The 24,545-nt window shown below is 42.3% G+C and overlaps 1 protein-coding gene across 1 annotated transcript in view; it reads left to right on the top strand.

Moving 5' to 3' along the window:
• Positions 1 to 24,545, top strand: part of PCDH15 (protocadherin related 15) — a gene marked incomplete at its 5' end in the record, with an annotated part of 282,792 nt that overhangs the window by 187,780 nt on the left and 70,467 nt on the right. The window contains 3 exons of the mRNA XM_082054177.1: positions 1,079 to 1,195; positions 13,693 to 13,833; positions 16,502 to 16,614. Coding sequence (XP_081910303.1) covers positions 1,079 to 1,195; positions 13,693 to 13,833; positions 16,502 to 16,614 — 371 coding nt within the window. The remainder of the gene's footprint in view (positions 1 to 1,078; positions 1,196 to 13,692; positions 13,834 to 16,501; positions 16,615 to 24,545) is intronic.

Raw genomic sequence — 24,545 nt, 5'->3', positions numbered from 1 at the left:
TTCCATACCTAAGTAAATTATTTTCTTACAAATAGGTCAAGAAATTGAAATTATAAGATTCAGTACCTGTAATTCCATGGAAAAAAAAAAAGGGTAATCTGTTTGAATTTGAATGTTTTTCCAAGAGGTTTTAATTAGAATGCTCTCCTAGTTCGAATTGCCTAGTAGTCACTTTTTGATGATCCAGTTGTCTCTTTGAAAAACAGAGAAAAAGCACTTCTAGTGCCTTGAAGACTTGAATTGCAGACCTTTCAGCTGAACAGAATGCATTAATTATTCAGGCATTTCCTACATGGACATGTAACAGTCTTTTATACATAGGCATAGATATAGATATATATTATGCTCTTAATTGCTCTGATGAGGTATGGCTGAATTTTTGGAAGGATTGTGGAATGTAGTGTGCTGACCAGTATCAGCATGTTGCATTTGGAGCACAAAGAGCGGTGCAACAGGTGGAAGCATCATTGCGTAAACTCTGACGAACTGTTTGTGGCGATTACCTGAGAGATGTGCAGCACCTGCACTCCACAGAGCTCAGGTCACCTTCTGCTTTAAGGGGAACAACAGTCTGCTCTTCATTTGTGGATCAGTAAAGTGCTGAAGGCATGTGATGGTTCTTGTTTGATTTGGAAAAAAAAAAGCAAAACAAACAGAAAAAACAACGGAAGTAGAAGTGGTAGAAGATTTTCTCTTCATTTATTGCATATTAGGGGTAACAAACACTGTCAAGCAACAGCAGCTCATTCATTTTAGAAAATTAGCCAAGCCATTAGCCAAGCCCTCTGCTTGGGAAGCAGGTGTCACGGAAAGCTCTGCTTTGTTTACTGGGGAACCTGTGTTTTGCTGCAGAATTTCCTTCTGTTGATCTGTCTTGCGTGAATTTCTTTTGTGAAACGTCGGCATCTTCCCCTTGTGTGCTGGTTTTGTACGGCGGTAATGGAATTGAGAGCCGAGACTGCGAATGGCAAATAGGCTTCCTGATGGAGTGATTGTGTAGAGTGTGAAAAAAAAGATTGTGAACGCATCTGTAATTCTGTTTGAACTTCAGAACTAAACTCTTAATTATGTTTTGCAGGATATGAATGATTACTCGCCAGTATTTAGCAAAAAGCTCTACAGGGGAATGGTTGCTCCTGATGCGGTCAAGGGCACTGTTATCACTACTGTTTCAGCTGAGGATCAAGATCCTCCGGTAAGCAAAAAGGTTCTATTAATACTCTGCACCCAAGAGGGAAAAATCTTTAACCCTCATAAGTGATCTAACTCTCTCAACAACAAAGGTGATTATTATGAGTTTCACAGAGCAGTAACTCATACATTTTTTATGTCAGCCTGTCCTTTGTCGTTGCGGACAGAGGCCGCATTTAAAATGGTTGTTCCTGAAGCTCCTTTCTGTCAGGAAGATTTTTGGAAAGCTCTTTATTCAACTTCACAGTGTAGATGAATAAGAGGAATAGGCAGGAAGGAAAATCATGCCTGTCTGGTAGAGTTCGGCAGCTTAAAGAGTAACAAAGTACAACTTTGTAAGATCATGGCTTTCTTGATTTCACAGTGGTCGTGCATTTCCAGTCTGAGGCACCACGGGGTCTCGTGGAACTGCACAGCTCACCAACCAGCCCTGGTGGGTGTGCAGAATTTGAACTGAGTGCACTTGTTTTGGGGATAAGGTTTATTTCTGCCGCTGGCTTTTATCGCTCTTCTCTGGGGAAGCACTTGATTGACAGAACTGGGCATGTATTCTTGACTTGTTAACTATTCTGAAGAGTAATATCAATTTTTGTAATCAGAGGTTGATGAACATTGGTGACCAGATGATACACTGAGGACAATAGGAGCCAAAGATGTTCTGCCAGCCAGATTTAATTTTTAATTATCAGTGTTTGGCATATTAAGGAGAATAATCCTCAGGGAGAAGAGTTCAGAGAGAATGTGCCATGCACATTGCAAGCTGATGGCAATGCTTTGACACAGATCAACTGTAGCTTAGCTAAATACGCTACATAGTAATTTATTTACCACCCAAGTCAGAAATGCTAAGGCAGTGCTTCTGTAAGGACAGTCTGCTATGCCCTTGTAAAATGTCCTAATGCACCAAGGTAAGTAAATCACCTGCAGGTGATAGGTATCAGTGAGGTATTACTGAACGTGGAGGCATTTAAGGTGGTTTATAACAGCTGAAGATCTGGACTGTAGTTTGTTTAAAGTGTATGAAAGACAGTAGTATCATCAAGCAGGTAATGAATAGCAGTAGTTATCAATTACTAGTGCTACAGAGTATTTAAGGTATGTGGCAGCGGAGGACATAGACATTATTTGAGCAGTAAACAAAAGCAATGGAGAGAGGTGTGCCTGCGATGTTTTGAAGGGGAGCACTAAGAGATGTTGGTGCCTGATTTTGAGTGCTCTGCTTATGGAATGAAGCCTGAGGTGTGTGTTAAGCTCCTTCCATAGAGCACAGGCACATTAGAATAGGGTCCCAACCAGCCAACATGTTAAGCACAAATCTGTTTAATTAAAAGCAGCATAGTCAGCATGTGTGTGTGATAAACTGATCACAGAGGCAAGTGGGAATTTCTAGAGTCTTGCTTTAGAGATGCTTCTAATAATGCATAGCCTAGGACTGTTCTCATTGTGGCGGGCACCTACAGTCTCCTTCCAAGGCACATCTGGGTGTGCTTATAGCTTTTGGCGTGTGGCAGGAATGAGATGATTTAGTGGTAGTGCCTGCTTTCCTCCCTCTGCATCCTGTTGTATTAACCTTGCTAGGAAAATCCTTTCCATGGGATGTTAAAGGTCTACGCTGCCTTCCCTTTGCAGACTGAAGGATTCAAACCTTCAGCTCTGTTTCCATGTAAAATACTATACCAGTGAGGAAAGAGGCTGGCCAGAGTTCCTGACAAAAAAGGCGCATGTCTGCAGGTGTGTGGATGTCTTCCAAGCCAGGAGGTTGCTATTAAGGTAACAAACGGCAGACCTGTGAAAATAATGGACATACAAGGTTAACCAGACTTTTACCCACATCACCTGGGGCTGGACTTGAACTGTTGCACCGAAGCAAGGGCATACGTCTCTGGTAGCCTTGTAGAAGTCTGGAATGTAGAACTCCATGCTGTAGCCCTTCAGAGGGCTTGGTAAGTGCTCGTATTTTTGTGGCCTACCTACACGCTCCCTCCCGTGGCCTTTTTGCTCTGTGGAAGTCGGGTGCTTTGTCTGACCCTCCTGTGCTGTTCCCTGGGGCACACCTGGCCTAGGTTTCCAGCATTGTCATAGTCACTGTTTAAAACAGTGACTTGCAGGGGAAGGTAGGCTTAGTTGCTCAGATCTCATAGCTATTTGCTGGAAAAGAATTTTTAAATTGACTTAAGACTATTTGATTCTGCTCTGTGAATGACTTTTACTGTCACATTTCATGAATGTCTTATTCTTCCATATGTTAGGAACAATATCCTGGGGATTATAGAATGGAAATTGAGATCAAAGTGGTCAAGGTTTCTAGGTGGTATTAGAAGCCTGCAAAGGCTGTGTTTATACCATATATTGCACAAAAATATCAGCTCATTTTGCTAACATTTCTTTCTGAATAAAGTGCTTACACTGCCGGAGTACTAACACAAGATTAGTAAACCTTGCCTTGACATAAATGGGTCTGAATTGCATTCAGCTTTGCAGGGAGTTCAGCAGATGCTTTTTAGCTGAAGAAGCTTTTCTGTTGCTCTCCCTGTGAATGATTTTGGAACCAGGGAGGTAGGAAATACATTTCTGTTCCAGAGCTCTCATCCCCAGCAGTTTGCAGCAAACACTTCAAAAGGAAACACTCTGCCCATATCACACGTGGTGTCACTTCAGAGTGATCTGCCAGTGGGGAAAACTGGCTGTGCGGGACTGTGGAAACTGGGATTTTAGAAATCGAAAACAGCAGGTTCATCAGTGACAGTCCTATGGAGCGCGCTCTGCCCCTTGCATCAGAATGTATTTGCTCCATCAGGTTTGTCACACTGACCTTGTGGAAAAACCTGCAGAAAAGGATGTAAAGGGTCAATGAAACTGGGAAAGAAGTTGCATTTCTGTTCCATGGAAATTTCAACATAAAAGGGTTATTGAGGATCAAAAAAAAAAAAAGAACCAGAACATTTGTGCTAGAGAATCACTTCTTAACTTCTGTTTTTTATGCAGCTTTTATTTAATAGTATCTATTGCCTTACAACAAGATATTTTGGTCTTGATCAAGTATTTGCCTGCTTTGATACAAGCTCCATTTTATAACCCCCGGGTTCAAAGTGTCTAAATTTTAAAGAATAAGATATTGCTGAGCTGCTGAATGAAACGGAATAGTTCAGAAGCTGATTAACGTGTATTTGCAACTATTCTTAGTGCAAAGTTTTCACTTTTTCATTTACAAAACAAAACACCCTCCTGAACTCTCCTTTTCTAACATTTCCGTCACTGTCACTTGAACAGATAAATGCAGAAACTGGCCGTTTCCTCAGCTATTTCTATGCGTTTCTTTTCCATGGTTTTGAGTGGTTTATATTTGAAAGACGTGGGGATCACTCATGCTTCTGTGGAGAAATCATTGCTCATGCTTGAGAGAGAGATCAAAATCACTGAATGTGGGATCCTGTTTATTACCGTTATAACAGGCCTGGGTGCATATGACAGCAGCATTGAGATAATGTTCTTCAGAATTAACTGTTGCGTTTCTTTGTTTTTTATGAAGACTTAAAAATAAAGCTGCCGTTAGGCATTTAATGAATACAATAGCCATAAAAGTTAGCCAGCTATGGAGGAAAGCTTTTAAAACAGTTTTTGAAAGTTGATATTTTATTTCAAACTAATGGCTGATAGATTTTACTTTTAAGATAAAAAAGAAGATAGAGAAAACTATGAGGCGCGAATGGCTTTGTTTCTTTTTCTGACCGAGCCAGCTGATTGCGATATTTCATGCTTCTGGCAAATCTGGATTTATTTGGAGCTGGCTTTGACGTTAAGTGGTGCTACAGAGTAATTTTTTTAATGAATTCACTGGAAATAGTTTTTAAAAATGCGCAATGTTTTTTTCTGTTCAGCAGGAATACCTTCCTCTAAACTTACCTTAAGGAAAGAATATGCTTAGTGATCATTAATATTTTAGTTGTTCAGGGTATTTAAGCTGATGGAATCTTATTTGCAGGGTATTAATACATCTATTTTATCAGTTCAGGAAAATAAATATATGTCTATTAAGAAAGTAAGGGCAGGTCTTGTAAGAGGCTAACTAATTTGAAGTCACACAATCACAGAATGTGAGGGATTGGAAGGGACCTGGAAAGCTCATCCAGTGCAATCCCCCCATGGAGCAGGAACACCCAGATGAGGTTACACAGGAAGGTGTCCAGGTGGGTTGGAATGTCTGCAGAGAAGGAGACTCCACAACCTCCCTGGGCAGCCTGGGCCAGGCTCTGCCACCCTCACTGGGAAGAAGTTTCTTCTCAAATTTAAGTGGAACCTCTTGTGTTCCAGTTTGAACCCATTACCCCTTGTCCTATCACTGGTTGTCACCGAGAAGAGCCTGGCTCCATCCTCCTGACACTCCCCCTTTATATATCTGTAAACATGAATGAGGTCACCCCTCAGTCTCCTCTTCTCCAGCTCCAGAGCCCCAGCTCCCTCAGCCTTTCCTCACACGGGAGATGCTCCACTCCCTTCAGCATCTTGGTGGCTGCGCTGGACTCTCTCCAGCAGTTCCCTGTCCTGCTGGAACTGAGGGGCCACAACTGGACACAATATTCCAGGTGTGGTCTCCCCAGGGCAGAGTAGAGGGGCAGGAGAACCTCTCTGACCTACTGACCACCCCCTTCTAACCCACCCCAGGTACCATTGGCCTTCCTGGCCACAAGGGCCCAGTGCTGGCTCATGGTCATCCTGCTGTCCCCAGGACCCCCAGGTCCCTTTCCCCTACACTGCTCTCTAATAGGTCATTCCCCAACTTATACTGGAACCTGGGGCTGTTCCTGCCCAGATTCAAGACTCTACACTTGCCCTTGTTCTATTTCATTAAATTTTTCCCCACTCAGCTCTCCAGCCTGTCCAGGTCTCTGAATGGCAGCACAGCTTCCAGTGTCAGCCACTCCTCCCAGCTTGGTGTCATCAGCAAACTTGAAGTACCCAAGCCGAAATTTTTCTGTTGTCATTTTACAAGTAATGTAGACTATTCCCCTGTCAACACTGAACTCAGCCCAGAATAAAAGTCAAACTCGATTTTTTTTTTTTTTTTGATCATCTGCAATAAAAGCTTTTCAGACCTGCTCAGCTCTTCAGAGACTGCCCGCTGTCTTCCGCACACCCCAGCTTTGCTCTGCGGTATCAAATTAACACAGATGCTATGAAAAAGATTCTGAAATGTTCTGCACCTGCATGTGATTTCTCTGCAGGTAAGGCAAATTTGAATTTCCCAAGAGCAGAAGAGCAGGTTTGGAGTAAGAAGGAGATGCTGGCTGCTGTCAGTGAAGTTTGCCTCTCCATTTCACCCCACAGGCACCATTCGCAGCCCGTTCCACCTTCGAGCTACCGGATTGGGGCTGTCACAGGGTTGCCTTGTTGTTCCCCTAGTCCCTCAACAGCAAAGGTGACAGCAGCAGGGATAGGCATGGAAAAGGTAGAGAAAAATTTCAGGCCACTGAAGTCAGCCTTAAGAAATCGTAATAAAATACTAACAAGTATTTTACCTACTGTGTTACTTTTTGACTGTAAGTGGTCCGTCAGTGATGCTCCTGAGGAAAGTTCATGGTTCTATCTGTGGCTTTTGGCTTCTAAAGGACAAGTCATAAATACAAACGCAATAATTAAGTGGTCAGTGAGGGTGGCATGGGTACAAAAAGTCACGCAGGTGAGAGAGGAGAGGTTGTGGCACAGAGTTTTGTGATTTGCAGTAGCTGTGTGTTTCCTCAGTGATTTAGAACCTTAGAGCACATAGGGAAGGACATGCCACCAGTGACTGTGATAGGCTTCCAAAAGTCACAGGGATAAGAGAATTTCCTCTTAAATGAATTCCTGTGTGATTAACTTAATTGAGATGTGGATGAAAAGTTATCTTGTTGGTTTTGTTTTAAAAAACGTCCCCTCATCAAACCGCTGTGCAGTAAGTTGTTTGCAGCTCGGTGTATCTTACATATGTGAATGGGTGTGTGTGAACAAATGAATGCATGGCTGAGTTGTGATGATGATGTGTAATTTTCTTAATTTAACTATACGACCCTGATGCCCAAAACATTAAGCCATCATTAGTATGCAGCTGGTATTAATAGGATTGGTTTGGTTGCAAACCCCGGTGGACTTCTGGTTGCTGTTAACACTTAATAACAAAAATGGGATTGGTTTGGTTGCAAACCCCGGTGGACTTCTGGTTGCTGTTAACAATAACAAAAATTATCTACGCTAGATAAAAATGCTTCCACATAGGTATTTTTTAATATTTTTAAAAATTTTGACCTGTGGATTTCGAACTGGTCAAAAAAAATCTTGGCCTGAAGGTCTGAGCGGTTTCTGATAGTTTTATTCCTTCAGATCCTTAGTGAAATGTTATTTAAAACATAGAAACCAGTTGTTTTCACTAAAGGCCGGGGCAGGATTTGAAGGGCTGTCTTAAGCAAATGTCAGTTTAAGTTTTTAATAGTTTCTCCTTCCCTCTTTTCCAGTGTTAATTCGCTTGTTGTATTTTTTTCACTTCGCTCTATTTGTGGTGTCAGAGTTGCTCCAGCGAGTCCCAGCTGCGTTTGACTTGCTGTATACACAGTGTGAAGGGGTGTCTGAGTAACCCCAGACAGAAATATAAGTGAGAAACCCAATTTTTTCCCCCTTTCAAACTCCTTGCTTTGTCTCCTGGAAGAACTCCATTGACCCACTGGCTATTTTGTTACGAAGGCTGTGATCAGATGAAAAGACAAAGCCCAAACTGGTAGGAGGTGCAAGCAGGTGTCCTGGGTGAGGTGCACAATTTTGTGAGGGTTTTGTGTGGCTGGGAAGCCACAGGAACCACATCTCTGCTGGGGTACCAAAAAAGTACTTCCAGCAACTAAGGGAGATGTGATAACACCTTGTAAAAAAGTCCTTATTTTTAAATACTGCTTTGTTTTAGCTAATGCAAGTGTATGCACCTTTGGTTTCTCTCAGAGATACTTTAAGGTTTTTTTACACTTGGTCTCCCCAATGCCCAGACAAAGTCAGTGTCTGACTCCCCTGGGAAACTGATGGAATGACTTATCCTTGGTGCCATCTCAAGGCATATCAAGGATAAGAAGGTCATTAGGGGCAGTCAACATGGCTTCACCAAAGGGAAGTCATGCTTGACCAACCTCACTGACTTTTATGAGGACATAACAAGATGGATGGATGATGGCAGAGTGGTGGACATCGTCTACCGTGACTTGAGTAAGGCATTTGGCACACTCTCCCACAGCATCCTCGCAGCTAAACTGAGGGAGTGCGGTCTGGATAATCGGGTAGTGAGGTGGACTGTGAACTGGCTGAAGAGAAGAAGCCAGAGAGTCGTGGTCCAGTTGGAGGCCTGTATCTAGTGCAGTGCCTCAGGGGTCAGTACTGGGGCCTGTATTATTCAATATATTCATCAATGGTTTGGACAAGGGAATAGAGTGACTGTCAGCAAGTTTGCTGATGACACCAAGCTGGGAGGAATGGCTGATATGCCAGAAGGCTGTGCTGCCATCCAGAGACCTGGACAGGCTGGAGAGCTGGGCAGGGAAAAATTTAATGAAATAGATCAAGGGCAAGTGTAGAGTCTTGAATCTGGGCAGGAACAGCCCCAGGTTCCAGTATAAGTTGGGGAATGACCTATTAGAGAGCAGCGTAGGGGAAAGGGACCTGGGGGTCCTGGTGGACAGCAGGGTGACCATGAGCCAGCACTGGGCCCTTGTGGCCAGGAAGCCAGTGGTACCTGGGGTGGGTTAGAAGGGGGGTGGTCAGTAGGTCAGAGAGGTTCTCCTGCCCCTCTACTCTGCCCTGGGGAGACCACACCTGGAATGTTGTGTCCAGTTGTGGCCCCTCAGTTCCAGCAGGACAGGGAACTGCTGGAGAGAGTCCAGCTCAGGGCAACGAAGATGCTGAAGGGAGTGGAGCATCTCCCGTGTGAGGAAAGGCTGAGGGAGCTGGGGCTCTGGAGCTGGACAAGAGGAGATTGAGGGGTGACCTCATTCATGGTTATCAATATGTAAAGGGGGAGTGTCAGGAGGATGGCTTTGGGCAAACAGATGATCCTTTGTCACCAAAGAAATTTGGAGGCATGGTATCTTTGTTTCCTACAGAAACTACTGTGTAATCTGAATTAAAATGACGGTGACAATCACTTCAGGAGCAAGAGAAAGGAAAGCAAAAGGACTCTTGTGGCTCTGTGGAATCATCAGACACAAATCTACAGCAGAGCAATGGTTTGTCTTAAAGCTTTGGATTAGTCTCGAGACCAGGAAGGTTTTGAGCTTTAAACCTTGATTATTTCCTGTGACACCCAAAATTGTCCTCGAGAACAGAAGAGTTTTCATCTTGATGACCAGCTTATGCTTTATTGAAGTGGGTTGGTGATGAAAGATGCCAGATGGTTATGACTGTGTTGTCTAAGCTCTTAACCCTCCAAATGTTTTGAAAGGAGAGCAACAGGAACTGTTTGATAGGTGCTTAGTTTGTTTGCTTTCTTTGTCAGAAGGTGAATATTTCCAGGATTGATGTAACCTGGGGTGTTTGCTTTTCCTTTTTGTGTGTGTAAAAGCTGGAATATTTCTTCCGTGGGCAATCTCCCTGCATATTCAGATTTGAAATGTCAATAGAAACAGATGCAGAACACTAATTTTAATGAGCAGCCGGCTTCCAGAGCTCCAGAACATCCAATTTAATGGTTTATCCAGTCTCATAACGCCTTGTAAGGTTTTTGTTCAATGCAGCCCTTTTGTCAAATTGGGACTAATTGCCCTTATTGTTTTACAGGCACTCACTAAAAGTAAGATGCCAACAGATATTTAATTAGAAATTTCACAGATCTTTGATTGGAGATAAAAGCATTTTCAGACAGTCCAGGGCTTGATCTTTTAAAAACTATTGCTATTGGATTTCATAGTGTCTGCTGGAGATTTGCATATGGAAAACATCCTGCAAATTCAATGAGTTCTTCAAGTAATTTTATCTCATGGCTTTAAAAGTCATGTTCTTTTTGTGTTCAGCTTATTATAGTTAATAATTCAGAATTTCCACATTTATTAACTCGGAAGTTCATGCCCTCCTGTTAAGTTACATACTAAAGAATAAAATACTCAAAATTTTAGACTTTATATAAATGAATATGCAAGTTCAGCAACCCATAGCTGGTATAAGATCCACCAAAATCATTTGCGTACTCTGTGCTCTGCCCCATCTGTATCTGTTACTGTACTCTGAGCACGTTATAAAGAACATGTGCAGCCACCTGTAAAATTTGGTTTTAGCATCACTTTCCAACTTTTTTCCTAGAACTAACTTTACAAGATTTGTCTTGGTGAACTCTTCCCAATGCAAGTCATTCAGATTTGCGGTGAAATCTAAAGATGGAGGTAATTTGTTCAACTCCTTACCAGTTTCATATTTTATCTATAATACCCTCAGAAGTTTTCTGACTTCAGTCAGAATGTGGTACTGAGTACAAAGGGATTTGGTAAATAAATGTATTCATTATGCTGCTATTCCATACTTGTATTTAGGCATAAAATCCAGCTCATTTACCAGATGCGTATCTGGGATTTTCAGGAGCAAACTGCAAATTGAAGTGAAATACATTTTTTCCTGCTCTTTCCCAGGCCAGATCATCCTGGTTTTGTACCTCTGTTACCTATTTGGATAGTGGGAGTAACGATTCCTACCTGCCTTTTGAATTGCTTTCAGCAAAACGCATGAAAACGTACCAAAGTAGTTATTGTTGTGTTCCACGTTTCGCCTTTTTTCCTGACTTTATTGCATTCCGGTGTCTCCACAACCTGTCTCGACAGTTAAATGACATTGGGAACATTTCCGGACCTGTCAGCTGTGTCACAAATGAATCTCGTCTCCCTAGAGGAAAGGGAAACTTACGTAATTATGCAGCAATAATAAAGAATTAATTGAAGATGGATGAGCTTTAGATCTAAGTTCCTTATTAGTCTTGAACTCTCAGGGAAGCTTTGGTTTGAGAGAATGGTTCCTGTCAAGTGCAATCCTTGCTCTCTAGTTTATTTGAAAATATTATCTGCTATATTTGAGTTTTGCTATAGACATAGGAATGCATCTAAATTAATTTAGAACAGAGGTGAAAGATGATTAATATTTGAGATAACTCAAACTTGCTTCTAAATAGATTTCCCTGGGAAATCTCTCCAGAGCTTTTTCTAATTATGTTGGTGCCAAAATCGAGTAAATAAAGAAATAAATCCCTGTTTTGTTATTTTCAGAAATGACAGGAGAAAAGTGTACTCGATAGTCACAATAGCCTGATGAGATTTTTGTTTATTTAATAACAAATTACCTAGCGTGCGCAGGTTTAATGATGATGATAGCTTGTAGTCTTCCCAGCAAATGTGAAGCCCATTACTCTGAAACCAAACCGAGTGGATTTCAGCAGGTAATTTCCTCTTAATTATCATGTTGAAGAAAAATGACTGAATCAGAGAATGCCAGGAGGGAAGTTGCATAATCACCTCTGTTTTGCTGTGATCTCCGCAATTTCTCATCTTTTCAGGGATTTGCACTTTTAGTGTGCATGGTGCCATAAAGTACTTTTAACACGATCTTGCGTGTACTGCTTGACCAACACCCAACCACATCTGGCAGGCCCAGTTCTGAATCATTGCTGACTTGAGGTGCCCCAACTGCCTTGTCCTTTCTCTGTTTTTTTTGCCATTTTAGCAGCCATAAAATGGACACCGTCAATCCAAGTCTGACCTGTAGTTTTTGATTCAAACAGATGTTCTTCCCTAAGGGTCACCTGTCTGACATTGAAGTTGGGTTTGTTGGTTGGCCGGTCCTACCACTCACCAGAAGTGACTGTGGCAAAATCTTGCCCCCACGTGAGCCATCATGGTGGAAAATACTTAGGCTAAATCCATTCCAGTAGAGCTTTTAGTTTAAACCAAGGATTTTGAGCGAGCGTTTCTGTGCACTAGTGTGTTGTGTACAAAATGTTGATATTATTTAGTGAGGTTAAACCGCTTTTGCAACTGTTGCTGTTTCCAGAAGTAAATTTCCTGTTTCTTTGTAGTTAGTAGCTAACATAGGACATTGAATATATTCTCAATAACAGCAAAGCTGCTTTGTATCGCATTATTGAATATAGGTGAAAACCACCGATTTGCCATCAATGAAACTGTGGGCTGTGATATTTTGTCTGTTTAAATACAATGCAAAGGTCAAAACTTAATCTGAGGTCTAGACTCAGAGGCTTTAAGAAACGGAAATCATGTTGATGGTAGGACCTGAGTTTCTGAGGGTTTCTCTGAATCTACTCCCAAATATATTTAGCGAATAAGCCAGTTTGAGTTTTGTGAAACATCCCAAGTGCCTGCATATCCAGATAACACAGACTTTGGTCTGCTGAAGAATATTCAGACATCGGTGTGCAAAAAAACCTCATTTCTTTGCTTAAACCACTTCTTTGATGCCCCTTTTTCTTACAGTTGTTCAGTACATAGTTTTTGTTAGCACTGGCTTCACTTCAGGCAGTTAGTGTTAAAACAGCTAAATTGGGTAAATAACCTTTTTATTAGAAAATGCTGAGTTACTGATCTGAAAAATTCATCTATTATACCCTCTGGCAATGCCTCCTCTGATTCCCCTTTCAATTTGGTATTTTTGGGTGCATGCGCATGCAGAGAATGTGTGGCACATCCACGAGCCATCTTGCGCTCATTCCTTGTCACTGAAGTAGGGTTTGAATAGCATGGAGCTTCATCACAGGGCTGCTTAAAATCCATTTGCAAAACTGCGTGTTCTGTCCCTACTGCGTGTTCTGTCCCTACTGATCAGACAAATACATTCTCCTGTTTGTTTTCTGGTGTTGTGCTTTGGAGAGGAGTAAAGTTTGTATGTAAAGAAGTGGATTTAGGCAGCAAGGTGGGTTTACCGAGGCAAGTCAGTGCTGTTCTCATTACATTTCCTTTAGAAGAATTGTCACATAGGCTGTCCTGTGTGCAGAACTATAGCGTGACTTTTCAGAAAATCCATCACACATCTTCCTGTGTTCAGCAACAGGACACTGGAACTTCCAGGACAAGCTGAATAAGCGTTGGAGTGTTTAGAGTACTGTGAAGTTTCTTGGAACTTCAAAGGAGTTTTCATAACTCGTTAAAATATTTTGAAAGGCACATTAAGCAACCTTAAGCCGTGCCCATCTTCTCGTATTTAAAAATGTCAGTAGTTATCAAACGGAGCACTGCTTCTGTCTGTATTTGAGTAGAAGGGTTTTCCAGCTCTCTCCTTTCCAAAGCTGTGGTTGTTTTTCTTGCTGAACCTCTCAGATGACACTGTAAGGTGTTTTGGGAGGAGGCAGGAGGGATGCTCAGAAACAAAGCCAGTTATGAGGAGGACAGACAGCAAGTTCTGTTTGTGATGATCTGGTTACCAGTGCTGTGTTTTAATCCTTTACTAACTTTATGAGGTGTGTAAAACCCCAAAAATTAAGCAAGTTGGTTTGGTTTTGCCTTCCAGGGCACACCAGCAAGTCGAGTCCGATACAAAGTAGACGTCGTCCAGTTTCCTTACAGTGCCAGCATTTTCGATGTGGAAGAAAACTCAGGACGCGTAGTAACCCGAGTAAACCTGAATGAAGAGCCAAGTACGGTGTTTAAGGTACGTGTATTGTCAATAAACGTTGCCTGCTCTTGATGGAATTCCTTTCAATTTCATGTTTTTCTTTGTTGCTTTTTATTGCAAATTTTTATTTTATTTCTTTGTTTCCTTAATTTCTTGTTGGCACATGTTTTGTGCCTTTCTGATTTCAGAAATGGCATGAATAGATATGATCGCTACTGTTAGGAAAGGCAGAAGAGACAGGGAGGCAGCTGAAGGAAACCTCACTTTTTGGAAGTTCCCTTACTGATCTCAACAGGGCTGTTGGCGTAGCAATTTTGTGAGAACTGTGTAGGAATAGCAAGATATCTTGTGAAGAATGTTACTGTGTGGTGGGATAGTTTGGGACCTCCTGCTCACAAGTACTGTAACGTAAAAACATTGGCTTTAAGGACACTTAAATTACTGTTGTGTCATTACTGTTCCTGAAGAGTCTCAAGTGTAGTTAGTGTGCAGTAAGTTATGATTTTAATCAAAATCCTTGGGGCAGATCTCCCCCCTTGAATCCACGAGTGGAGGGAGCAGTTAAAAATGAAAACTGAAGCATGTCAGTAAGCAAAAAAAAAAAAAAAAAGTATCTACAATCTATGGGGGTTTATGGTTTATATGTAGTTTCCCTACTTGAAAGCTGCCAGCCCTCTGTATGGTCATTAAGGTGCGTTTTGCTTCTTCTTTCACTTATTTAGTTTCAAAACAAGACTGGTGAAGGGACTTGAGCACAAGCCCTATGGGGAGAGGCTGAGGGAGCTGGGCTTGTTTAGTCTGGAGAAGAGGAGGCTTAGAGGTGAGCTCAGCACTCTCTAGAACTACCTGAAGGGCAGTTCTAGCCAGGTGGGGATTGGTCTCTTCTCCCAGGCAGTCAGCAATAGGACAAGGGGCCATGGGCTTCAACTCTGCCAGGGGAAATTGAGGCTGGAGATGAGAAAGCAATTCTGTGCAGAGAGAGTGGTCAGGCATTGGAATGGCTGCCCAGGGAGGTGCTGGACTCACCGGCCCTGGAGGTTTTTAAGCTGAGATTGGACATGGCACTTAGTGCCATGATCTAGTCAATGGACTGGAGCTGGACCAAGGGTTGGACTGGATGATCTCTGAGGTCTTTTCCAACCCAGTCGATTCTGTGATTCTGTGAAAGGGGGATTAAAGAGAGGTTTATTTGCATACTTTTTGTTTATAAGGAATAAAGCGGTCCACCATCTGACGCTTGAGCAGTGTTATGCTGTGGCTGACACAGGAACTTGGGACATTGCTAGTTTGAGTTCTTTTCAATTTTTAACTAACATAATAAAACTCAAAGGGGAAGAGAAATATCTTGTGTAGCATCACCAGAGTGTTGCTTTTTTGTTGCTGCACTTTTTCTTTTTATTTCTCAGTAATTATTTTGTGTGGCTGTTTTCCGAAGCTGTGATACGTAACACGCAGGTGATGCGCACGTGGGCATGGAGCTGCATTTCTGATGACTGGTCTGTGTTTGGGCAGACCCATGGTAAATGTAGCAGAGCATTACTTTTCAGAAAATACGGATGCTATGGGGAAGAGGCACAGAAAAAAACTCCAGAAATCAGTGGAGACCTTGAGTTGGTATTTCCATCTAGATCATGGGGCTTGTATCTGTCAATGAATCTTCTGTGAATTTTTCCAGTCAATGTTTAACATACTCATACTTTCTGCCACTATGACATCTTGCACTGATGAGTTCCCTAATATACTGGCTGGAAAAAAGCCTTTTTTTGTTGTAGCTGTCTCTTTGCTGACAAGAAGTTATTCGGAGAATAGCTTGGGCTCACAGAAATGAGTTGGAAACCCTTTGCTAGAATGAGGTGCTGACCTGCTCCATCTAGTGACCTCCTGAAATACGGACAGATTTAGAGAGAGAGGATACTGGAAAGCTGCCCATGAGTTCATCTGCAGCGGGCTGGTCTCTCATCCTTTTGCTAGCAGATAGCTTGCCTTCATTTGAAACCTGAAAATGGGCATTTTTTTTGTGCCAGCAGAAGGGTGCACATTAAATAAACAAATAGATGTGAGTAAAGATCAGAAAAGCAGATGATTTATAATGGGCCAACCCTTCAAGAAGGTCTTCTGACCTTGTCCATGTTTTGGCATAGCAAAGATCTTTCTTTTTTCTAAGAGGATTTTCTGGAGGAGAGGTAATGGTAATTTTTTTTTATATCAGATCTCAGTTTTAAATATTAAAGTCAGCAACACCGAATTCTTACCTGGCTCTTATTCTGTTTGTTTTATTGGGAGTTACAGGTGGTTTTTCAATTAAAATATTTCTATTGCGTAAGTATAGAACTGTACTATATAACCTTAAAGAAGTTGAAATTGATTCTGGAGTTCTGAGTAAGGACAGCGTGTGGTTAGATGTGGATGGAATCCCCTGAAAAATGTACTTGAAGCTGGTAGTGTCTTTTGGAGAGGTATTTGTAGAAGACTGTTGTATTTGATTCCAGTTTCCCGTGTTTCTGTAAATTTTCTAGCAGCTGGTTCATCCTGTAGATGGCTGTCACCTTTTTTCCTCTGCTCATCTTATCCAATGTATGATTTGCAGTGAAAGAAAATCTCATCCGACTTGTTAGACCCTGAAAGTACAAGAAGTATTGTTGCATGTCAACATAAAAGATGTTCTTGCCTATACTAAGAGAGTGATTTTCGGTTTTGTTTATAGCTAGTGGTCATTGCGTATGATGATGGGGATCCTGTGAAGTCCAACACCACGACTGTAGAAATTGCTGTTTTGCAGCCGTCAGTGATTCCACGGTTTACCCAGGATGAATACAGGTAAAGCATTTATTCATTTGCATTACAGTCGTTAGTTTTTAAGCTGAAATAAGTTCCTGTCTAAAGGTTCGTCTGAGATATGTGGGCTATGAAAATACTCTCTTGTCAGTGTGGAAGTGCTTCTTTGGCATATACCTCAACTTCTGTACCTTTTGCTGTTCACTTTGGCTCACAGAAGGAAGTAAGACAAAAATACAGTTTGAAGCCAAGCACCAAAAACCTTGTGTAGTTAGAGCTGATAAAATATTTTCTGATGTGAAGTCTGCTTTAGGAAATAGGATTGGATGGTGCTCTGAGGAGGGAGCAGTCATCGCTCAGGTCCACCAGAAGCATGACTGTGTGGAATTACAGGCAGCACCTCCCATTTGACAAAGTGAGGGTGGCAAAACACTTGAGAGTCGCTTCTTCCTTTTAGACGCAAGTTCCTTGGCAGCCAGACATTCCCTAATCAGAGCAGACACTGCTGCAGTTTTACCATCCTAACAGGTTAGCTCCAACTGAAAAGATCTGGGCTGTAGGTGACAATGACAGTGAGGAGAGGTTTGTCCCATAATATCCCCTCAGAAGCTGTTGAAAATGGCAGTCACCTCAGTAAACAAAAATGTTGTGCATTGAAGCTGTAGCTGGGATCACAGGGGTTCTAGGTTAAGTTTCCTCTAGTCTGTGTTTTGATCCTGTACACCGTTCATGTGGGACAGGAGAGAATTCAGATTTGACCGCTTTGACATTCCCAGTGCAGATAATAGTTATTATTACTACAGACTTGTGATTTGATCAAGTTTACTCTCTGACAATTTAATAAAACCAACCCAATTTTCTTGAAATAAAGTGAAACCACAAGTGATGCTCAGGCTGATTAGTTTGTTAAATTTTCTTACAGAGAATGTGTTCACAAATGGTTTCTGACATCTGCATAGTAATAGGAAATAATGGGATCGATGCACACAGCCTCTCGATACCAAGAAGTTGCAGCCTTGCCTGTGCTATGTGCTCTGATTCAAATGTAGCGACATAATCAGTATCAGAATATAATCGTTTTTTTACATATATTTAAAAAACTAAGTACTGCAGGAAATCAGAAATTGGATGCTATTTTATTGGCTTCAGTAACCGCTGATGAGAAGACTTGCTCAGCTATTTTAAGGGGTTTAGATGAAAAATGGGGATGTGCATTGTGTTTTTCCTCATCATTAGGGTATTAGGGAATACCTTAAAGTAAATGAAAAATGGCAAAATACTGTGCAAATTTTACATTGAATGTTAAAACAGAAATATGCAATCTGAAAGAACAGTGCAAAATTATAACCTTTGCCTTTAATGATAGTGCAAGTGATAATCCTTTGCTGAAGTTATTTTCTTGAGGGAGATTATTCCCACTGTTGCCTGTATTTTATTAGATATCTTCAAACGTATGAAGCGTAGTTTAGGTAATGTAGCAAAAGGCTACAGGCTAGACTTCTAAATAAAAATGTTTCCATTTGCTTTTGTAATTTCAGATCTCATGTGAACGCATGCAATTTCTGAATAATATTGAAAGCCTTTCTGTAACGTTTACCTTCTGTGTTACTACTTTCCAGAAAAAAAAATGACCAGGTCCTATTTGTGTAGCTGTGAGGAACAAAAATATGTGGCTGTGTTTAGGAGAAAGATATGAAAATATGGTGATTACGAGACTGAACAGCCTCATTTCTCTTTCCAAAGAAATACTGCTACTCCATTCTCAGGAAATTCTTTGATGCACACTGTTGTAAAAAAACAGAGGCAGTCACCTACTTTCTTCCATGTCAGAAATTAAATTAAAGTCGCCTCAAAACTTTCAGATTCTGCTCTGAGACTCTCTCAGAAGTTTTGGAGCAGGGCTGGGTTTGAGTCTGAAGGGTTTCAGGGATTGTCACACTCTGCAAACTACACTTCGAGTTTGCTTTCTCGACAGTGATGCAACCTAAAACTGGCAGGTTTCATATAACTTTATTTGGCAGTTGACATATAGTATAACTTTAGGGTCAATGTCAGAGTAATGGTGCTGCTTGCAAAGTGATAAACTGTTGGCTGTGGATACAGGTCTTACTGAAGGGTTGAGAATAAGTGGCGTTAGAGTGGTTCGGTATAGATCTTCGCTTGCACAATTACCAGAATTTGGATGATCCCAGCATTTTTTCCTAGCTGTTTTACAAACTTCATTTCTGTATATTTAGAAAAAGGTCACAGTTGAACACTTTTCTAAAGCTGCCTGTGCAGTTGCAGCGGGTGTTACAAATCGGAAATAAATCCAAAAAACAGGAGAGAGGGGAGCAGATGGCCCGATCAAACAGGCAGAGCCGCGTTGGGCGGGCAGGGAGATAAAAGCGCAGCTCTGCCCTGCCAGGAGCTCAGCAGCACGGCGGCGGCTCTGCCTGGAGCCCTGTCCCTACCCAGGGAGGCTTTGATTGATTATTAACCGCGTCTTAAAGTGACTTCCACAGGAGGAGACGAGCATCAGAGATTAGCATTTTATTCACTGCCTCTCCCTCTGTATTATTCCATAATTTGGGGCAAATTAATTAGTCTCTTTTTTCTCCCCCACCTTCTTTGTTTGGATTGTAAATTAAACTGGAGACGTCTAAGTGCTGCTGCGCCATACATATTAAAGAGCAAAGGGAAGCTAAGAGCTCTGAGAACCATAAAACACAACTTGGAGCGGTTGCTTTTTGACAAGTTGGTGACAATATATAGCTTTTTCTTAATGACTGAGATAAATGACAGCTAAAGCACATCAGAAAGGCATCAGCTGCAACCAGTCACCTGTTCTGGTGCATGTGCTTTGGGATGTTCCACCTCCCACAGTCACACCGTGTCGGGGGCAGAGCAGCGTCAGCCAGCAGGTCTGTATGGCCTCATCCAGCAGCATGCAGGCCATTCATGGAATTAATCTGAGTAGCATCGCATAGCATCGCGTCATTTTGGTTGGAAGAGACCCTCAGGATGATCGAGTCCAACCATAACCTAACCTAACTCTAGCACTAACCCATGTCCCTAAGAACCTCGTCTAAACGCCTTTTAAACCCCTCCAGGGATGGTGACTCCACCCCTGCCCTGGGCAGCCTGTTCCAATGCCTGACAGCCCTTTCCTTGAAGAATTTTTTCCTAATATCCAATCTAAACCTCCCCTGGCACAACCTGACGCTGTTTCCTCTTGTCCTGTCACTTGCTACTTGGGAGAAGAGACCAGTGCCCTCCATGCTCCAACCTCCTTTTGGGCAGTTGCAGCGAGCAGAAAGGTCTCACCTCAGCTCTTGTTCTCCAGTCTAAACAGCCCCCATTCTCTCAGCTGCTCCACATCAGACTTGTGCTTCAGCCCCTTACCAGCTCCATTCCCTCCTCTGCACTCTCTCTAGTCCCTCAGCGTCTTTCCTATAGTGAGGGGCCCAAAACTGATCCCAGGATTCGAGGTTTGGCCTCACCAGTGCCGAGTACAGTGGCACAATCACTTCCCTGGTCCTGGTGGCCACGCTATTCCTGACAGAAGCCAGGATGCTGGTGGCCTTTTTGGCCACCTGGGCACACACTGGCTCATGTTCAGCTGCTGTCACCATCACCCCCCAGGCACTTTCCAGCCGCTCTTCCCCGAGCCTGCAGCGTTCATGGGGTTGTTGTGACCCAAGTGCAGGACCCAGCACTTGGCCTTGTTGAACCTCTGACAACTGGCCTCAGCCCATCGATCCAGCTGGTCCAGACCTCTCAGTATGGCCATCCCACCCTCCAGCAGATCAACACTCCCACCCAATGTGGTGTCATCTGCAAACTGACTGGGGGTGCACTTGATCCCCTCATCCAGATCATTGATAGAGAGATTAAACAGATGATCCATGCCCAACACTCCTTTAATGTGACCGTCTTCTGGGGACACAGATACACTGCAGCTCCCACACATCTCTCTGGTGCATCCTTAGCTGCGGGCCTGTCTGACTTCCCCAACTTGAGCTGGCTCTGCAGGTCATCCTGCACTCTGGAGCCACAGAGTTTAACTGCGTTAGCAATGTGGATCCTTGTCTGTCCTTGTCACAGATATGAAATATGACTTTAAGAGAGCAGACAACAGCAGTGCATGCTAAATCAAGTGTCTACCAAACCAAGCACTGTTTGCTTGTTCCACAAAAACGCAAAGAGTGAAGAGGCATCAAAAAGAATCAAAGGATTGTAACATGCAGACATTTAATTCTAGATGTCTAGTCCACCTCTGAGCCCACTCGACCTTTAGCTGCCAGCCAGGGAAGGACACCGCGGCGTGATGCTCTTCTCGCCGCTCTCCCTGCGGGCGGCTGGCACTCGGTCGGATTTTGCCGCTCCTCTGAAGCACTGACAGCAGAGGGAGGCACGAGTGAACGTGACACGTGGGGTGGTTGTCAGCTGTGCAGGGACACGGCCTGAGCTGCCACTTCCACTGCGTCTCTCCAGGCACAGTGACAGCCTGGGGGTGCTGGGCATGGCATGGTGATGAAGAAGGGGTGCTGGCATCACTGCAGCATTCTGCGTCACTGCCCAAAACAGCCTGTGGCCCTTCGTATGTTTTATTAAGGTTTTTCATACTGACTTTGATCTCATTCTGCTTGGTGCTGCTGAAACAGCCACGTCTCTGGCAATAAATCACTTCCTAGGGAAAATCAAGTTAGCTGTTTGTGGTGCTCCTCTCCCAGGCTATTATTTCTCTTGTCCTGATGGCTCCACCCAGATCACCTCTTGATTGAACTCCATAGCAAGTAATTGATTCAGAAGTTTCCATTTCTTCCAAACAAGTAATGGCAGCACTTTCATTTCTTAATTAACAGATCATAATTAGTAGCGCTATGGAACAGTGCAGACCAGATGTGAAGTGAACCTCAGATGAATATGAAGAGGGTTTTTTTTAGCAAGCCTGTCCTCTTTATTAGTACGTTCTCATTTTCAAAAAGTAGAAGTTCAAAGGGACTTGGGAACTTTTTCTTGTTTTGTTAATTAATAAATACCACATCCTCTGCAACCAGAAGGTCATTGCTAATAGCAATGTGCTGCTGTAGCAGGAAATGAAATGTTAACCGAAAGCAGCGTCATTGGTTTCTAATTATTGCCTGTGGGCACATTAAACAGGTGTTCAGCCATTTCATAGCAGAAAAAGGAAAATACTGGAAACTTCTAGCTTCTGTTAGTATTGCATTATAGGTCCCCAACCTGTTCGGAAATATACATCCACTGGTAATCTGAAGTTTGGTTGCAATTTATAAGGAAATGTGTGAAGTTGAAAATTTGATGATATTGCTTGATGTCAATGTAGTGTGGCATTTTATTTCTCTACTAGCAATGACACTCTGCTGTGAAAGTGTATTCTGGTTACAAAGGGAGATTTTGTGACATGTGGACCTCTCGCTCGCTCAGTAGAAGATGCGATGTAGTGTCTTCCGCTAGTTAAATCCATCAACACTGTAGACAGATATCATCCAAGTAAATAACTATGTATCATAGGATTTCACAAGCCAAAATTATGGAGGATATCAGGAGTTATTCAGTGTTATTCCAGGAGGCTTTTCCCAGTTCTCCGTTTTACTGCTGCTCAGACAGTTATTCGCATGGTGAAATAGGAAATGGGGAATCCTGGGCAGTGGCACTGAGATTACGGGGATCATTTCACATTTGAAATCTCTCGAATTCGGTGCCCTCTTCAAAAAGGCGCCGTTTGGCACAGAACAGCATACGCGGTGTTGTGAACGTGTGAGGCCTCACAGGAGCGACTGTGCTTTTCTGATCATGAGCATCCTACTAGCGCAGTCATCCTTCTGTGCCGGCATGAGAGACAAGGAGAAACGAGTCATTCCAGCAGGAGGAATAGGTTAATCTATACATGTCTTCAAAAATCAGGAGTGACAAGTTCTTTTCAGAAATGTGGACAGCAGCAGGGATGTCCTTTGTTCAAACCAAGAGCAGGACGGGGAGGGAAAAACCGAAGTACAGCAGGGATCTGGAGGGAAAGGGAACACTTCTTTAGGTTGTAGGCAACAGTGAGGTTTCCAAAGCTATTTTCTTGCTGATTTACCTGTTTGTCTCTGACATGTTCCTTTGAGAAGTCGTAACTTCCAAAGCGGCAGCTCTGCCTTAGATGCACTTGTTTTTTCGTTGGGGTGCTCGTGAGCTGGATTTCTTGGAGCCTCCGTTTCCTTACGTTTTCTTTTGTCCTTCCTGTTAGAGCTCCCTGACATTTTCTATAGCTCACGTGGGGGTCATTTCCCTCTTCTTGTAACAGCAATGCATAGGGTTTAATTTTATCCCTCAGGAGTATTTTGTGTAGCAATTAAAGCATCCACTTGGGTAATCCTTTTCCCACCAAATCCAAGTCTTGCTGCTGTTTCTCCTGCCTTCCCCATAATGGAATTTACACTTTATGAATGAAAGATGAGAAAAAGAGTGAAATACCTCGTGTAATATTTTTGGTGCAGCATTTCTGATGTGGGGGGGAAAGATAGTCCTTGTTTTCCTCAAACTGAAGCTGAAGGAATGATACATATGTTCCAACGTGCATTTTTAATTTGCCTCATATGTCACTAACAGCCTGACTTGAAGAAAATATATGTGATTTTGCCTTTGGAATCGATGTTTTATGGTAATATTCTCCTCATACTTTTTTTTTTTTTTGTAGTGAAGAAATAAGCCCACTTTAGCATGTCATTATAAAAGTTATGAAGTTATTTCTACAGCAGATAGTGAAACACAGTTTGCCATTGAAATATTATGGAGCGAGTTAGTAGGTGATGACAGTGTAGTAGAAAGATCACCCTTTTTTTCTGTTTTCCCTGTTCTAGTAGTGCTGTGTTGCATTTTATTAATATGTTCTACTTCTTTTTACCAAACAAAAAGGAAACTCTCATTGTAGGGGGATGAGAGCGCAAAGCCGTGACATGATCCTTGGGTTTAGAACCGATTTTAGCAATACCTGTCTGCCAGTTCAGATATATGAGCGTGTCCTACGTTGTGCTTGATGGCAATTGTGGGGTGTTTGGTTTTCCTTTTTTTGCTTCTCTCGTAATCCTGACAGAAACGTTCATGTCTTCACGTCCTTAGCTTTAATTTGGGAAGATCAGCGGGATCACACAAACACGTTATGGCTGATGACAGAGAGCTCATGGGAGCAAAATCTGACAGCTACTTTAAAAGATAATAGGTTATGACAGGGGCTCACTAACAATGGCCAGACACTCTTGTCATCTGTTTTAGAGAGAAACACCATGAAAAGGTCAGTGTGTCTTGAACCAGTCTGAGAATTGAGATGGAAAGTGAGGATATTAAGTACAGTAAAGAATATGTGATCCTTTTCAGGAGAGTTTGAAGATAAACTGCTTGAAAAATGCGTCTAATTAAGAACAAAATATTCTTTTCCCAACAACAAAGAAAATCACTGTCTCTGTCAAACTCTTCAGATTGTTATACTGGAAACTGAAAGTTTGAGAAACTGATCCATTATTGCTCTAAAACATGGTGTTCTTTCTTTAGAAACTTGTACATTCTTTTCACAACTTAAAAAACTCAACTGCATAGCCAGACCTATTTAAGTGGTTCTAGTTGTAGCGCTTTTATTAGCTGTTTTAGTTTCTGTGCAACTTCACTATTACCGTGCTTCATTTTAGACACCATGTCTGCACTTTTCTGCACAAAACTACAGGAATCCGGTTGCTCTGAATGGTTTACGTAGCTTCTCTTTCATGCAAAGCGTCAGACAGAAGCTGAGCTAAAAATCTTGGCAGTGTAATCTAACAAAAAATAAACTAATTAAGTTCTCAGGTTCACTTATGGACCTCCATGAACTAAAATATAATCCACCAAATAGAGTCAACTGAAGTTTCTAATACAGAGTACATGTACATCACACTATTAAACTTCAGCACTAAACCAATTTTCCAATTTATTATTGGGTTTGCCGGTTTCAAATT

The sequence above is a fragment of the Streptopelia decaocto genome (assembly GCF_964273445.1).
Source record: "Streptopelia decaocto genome assembly, chromosome: 5".
NCBI lineage: Eukaryota > Metazoa > Chordata > Aves > Columbiformes > Columbidae > Streptopelia > Streptopelia decaocto.
Note: the sequence above shows the minus strand (reverse complement) of the source record. Positions and strands in the feature narration are given on the sequence as shown.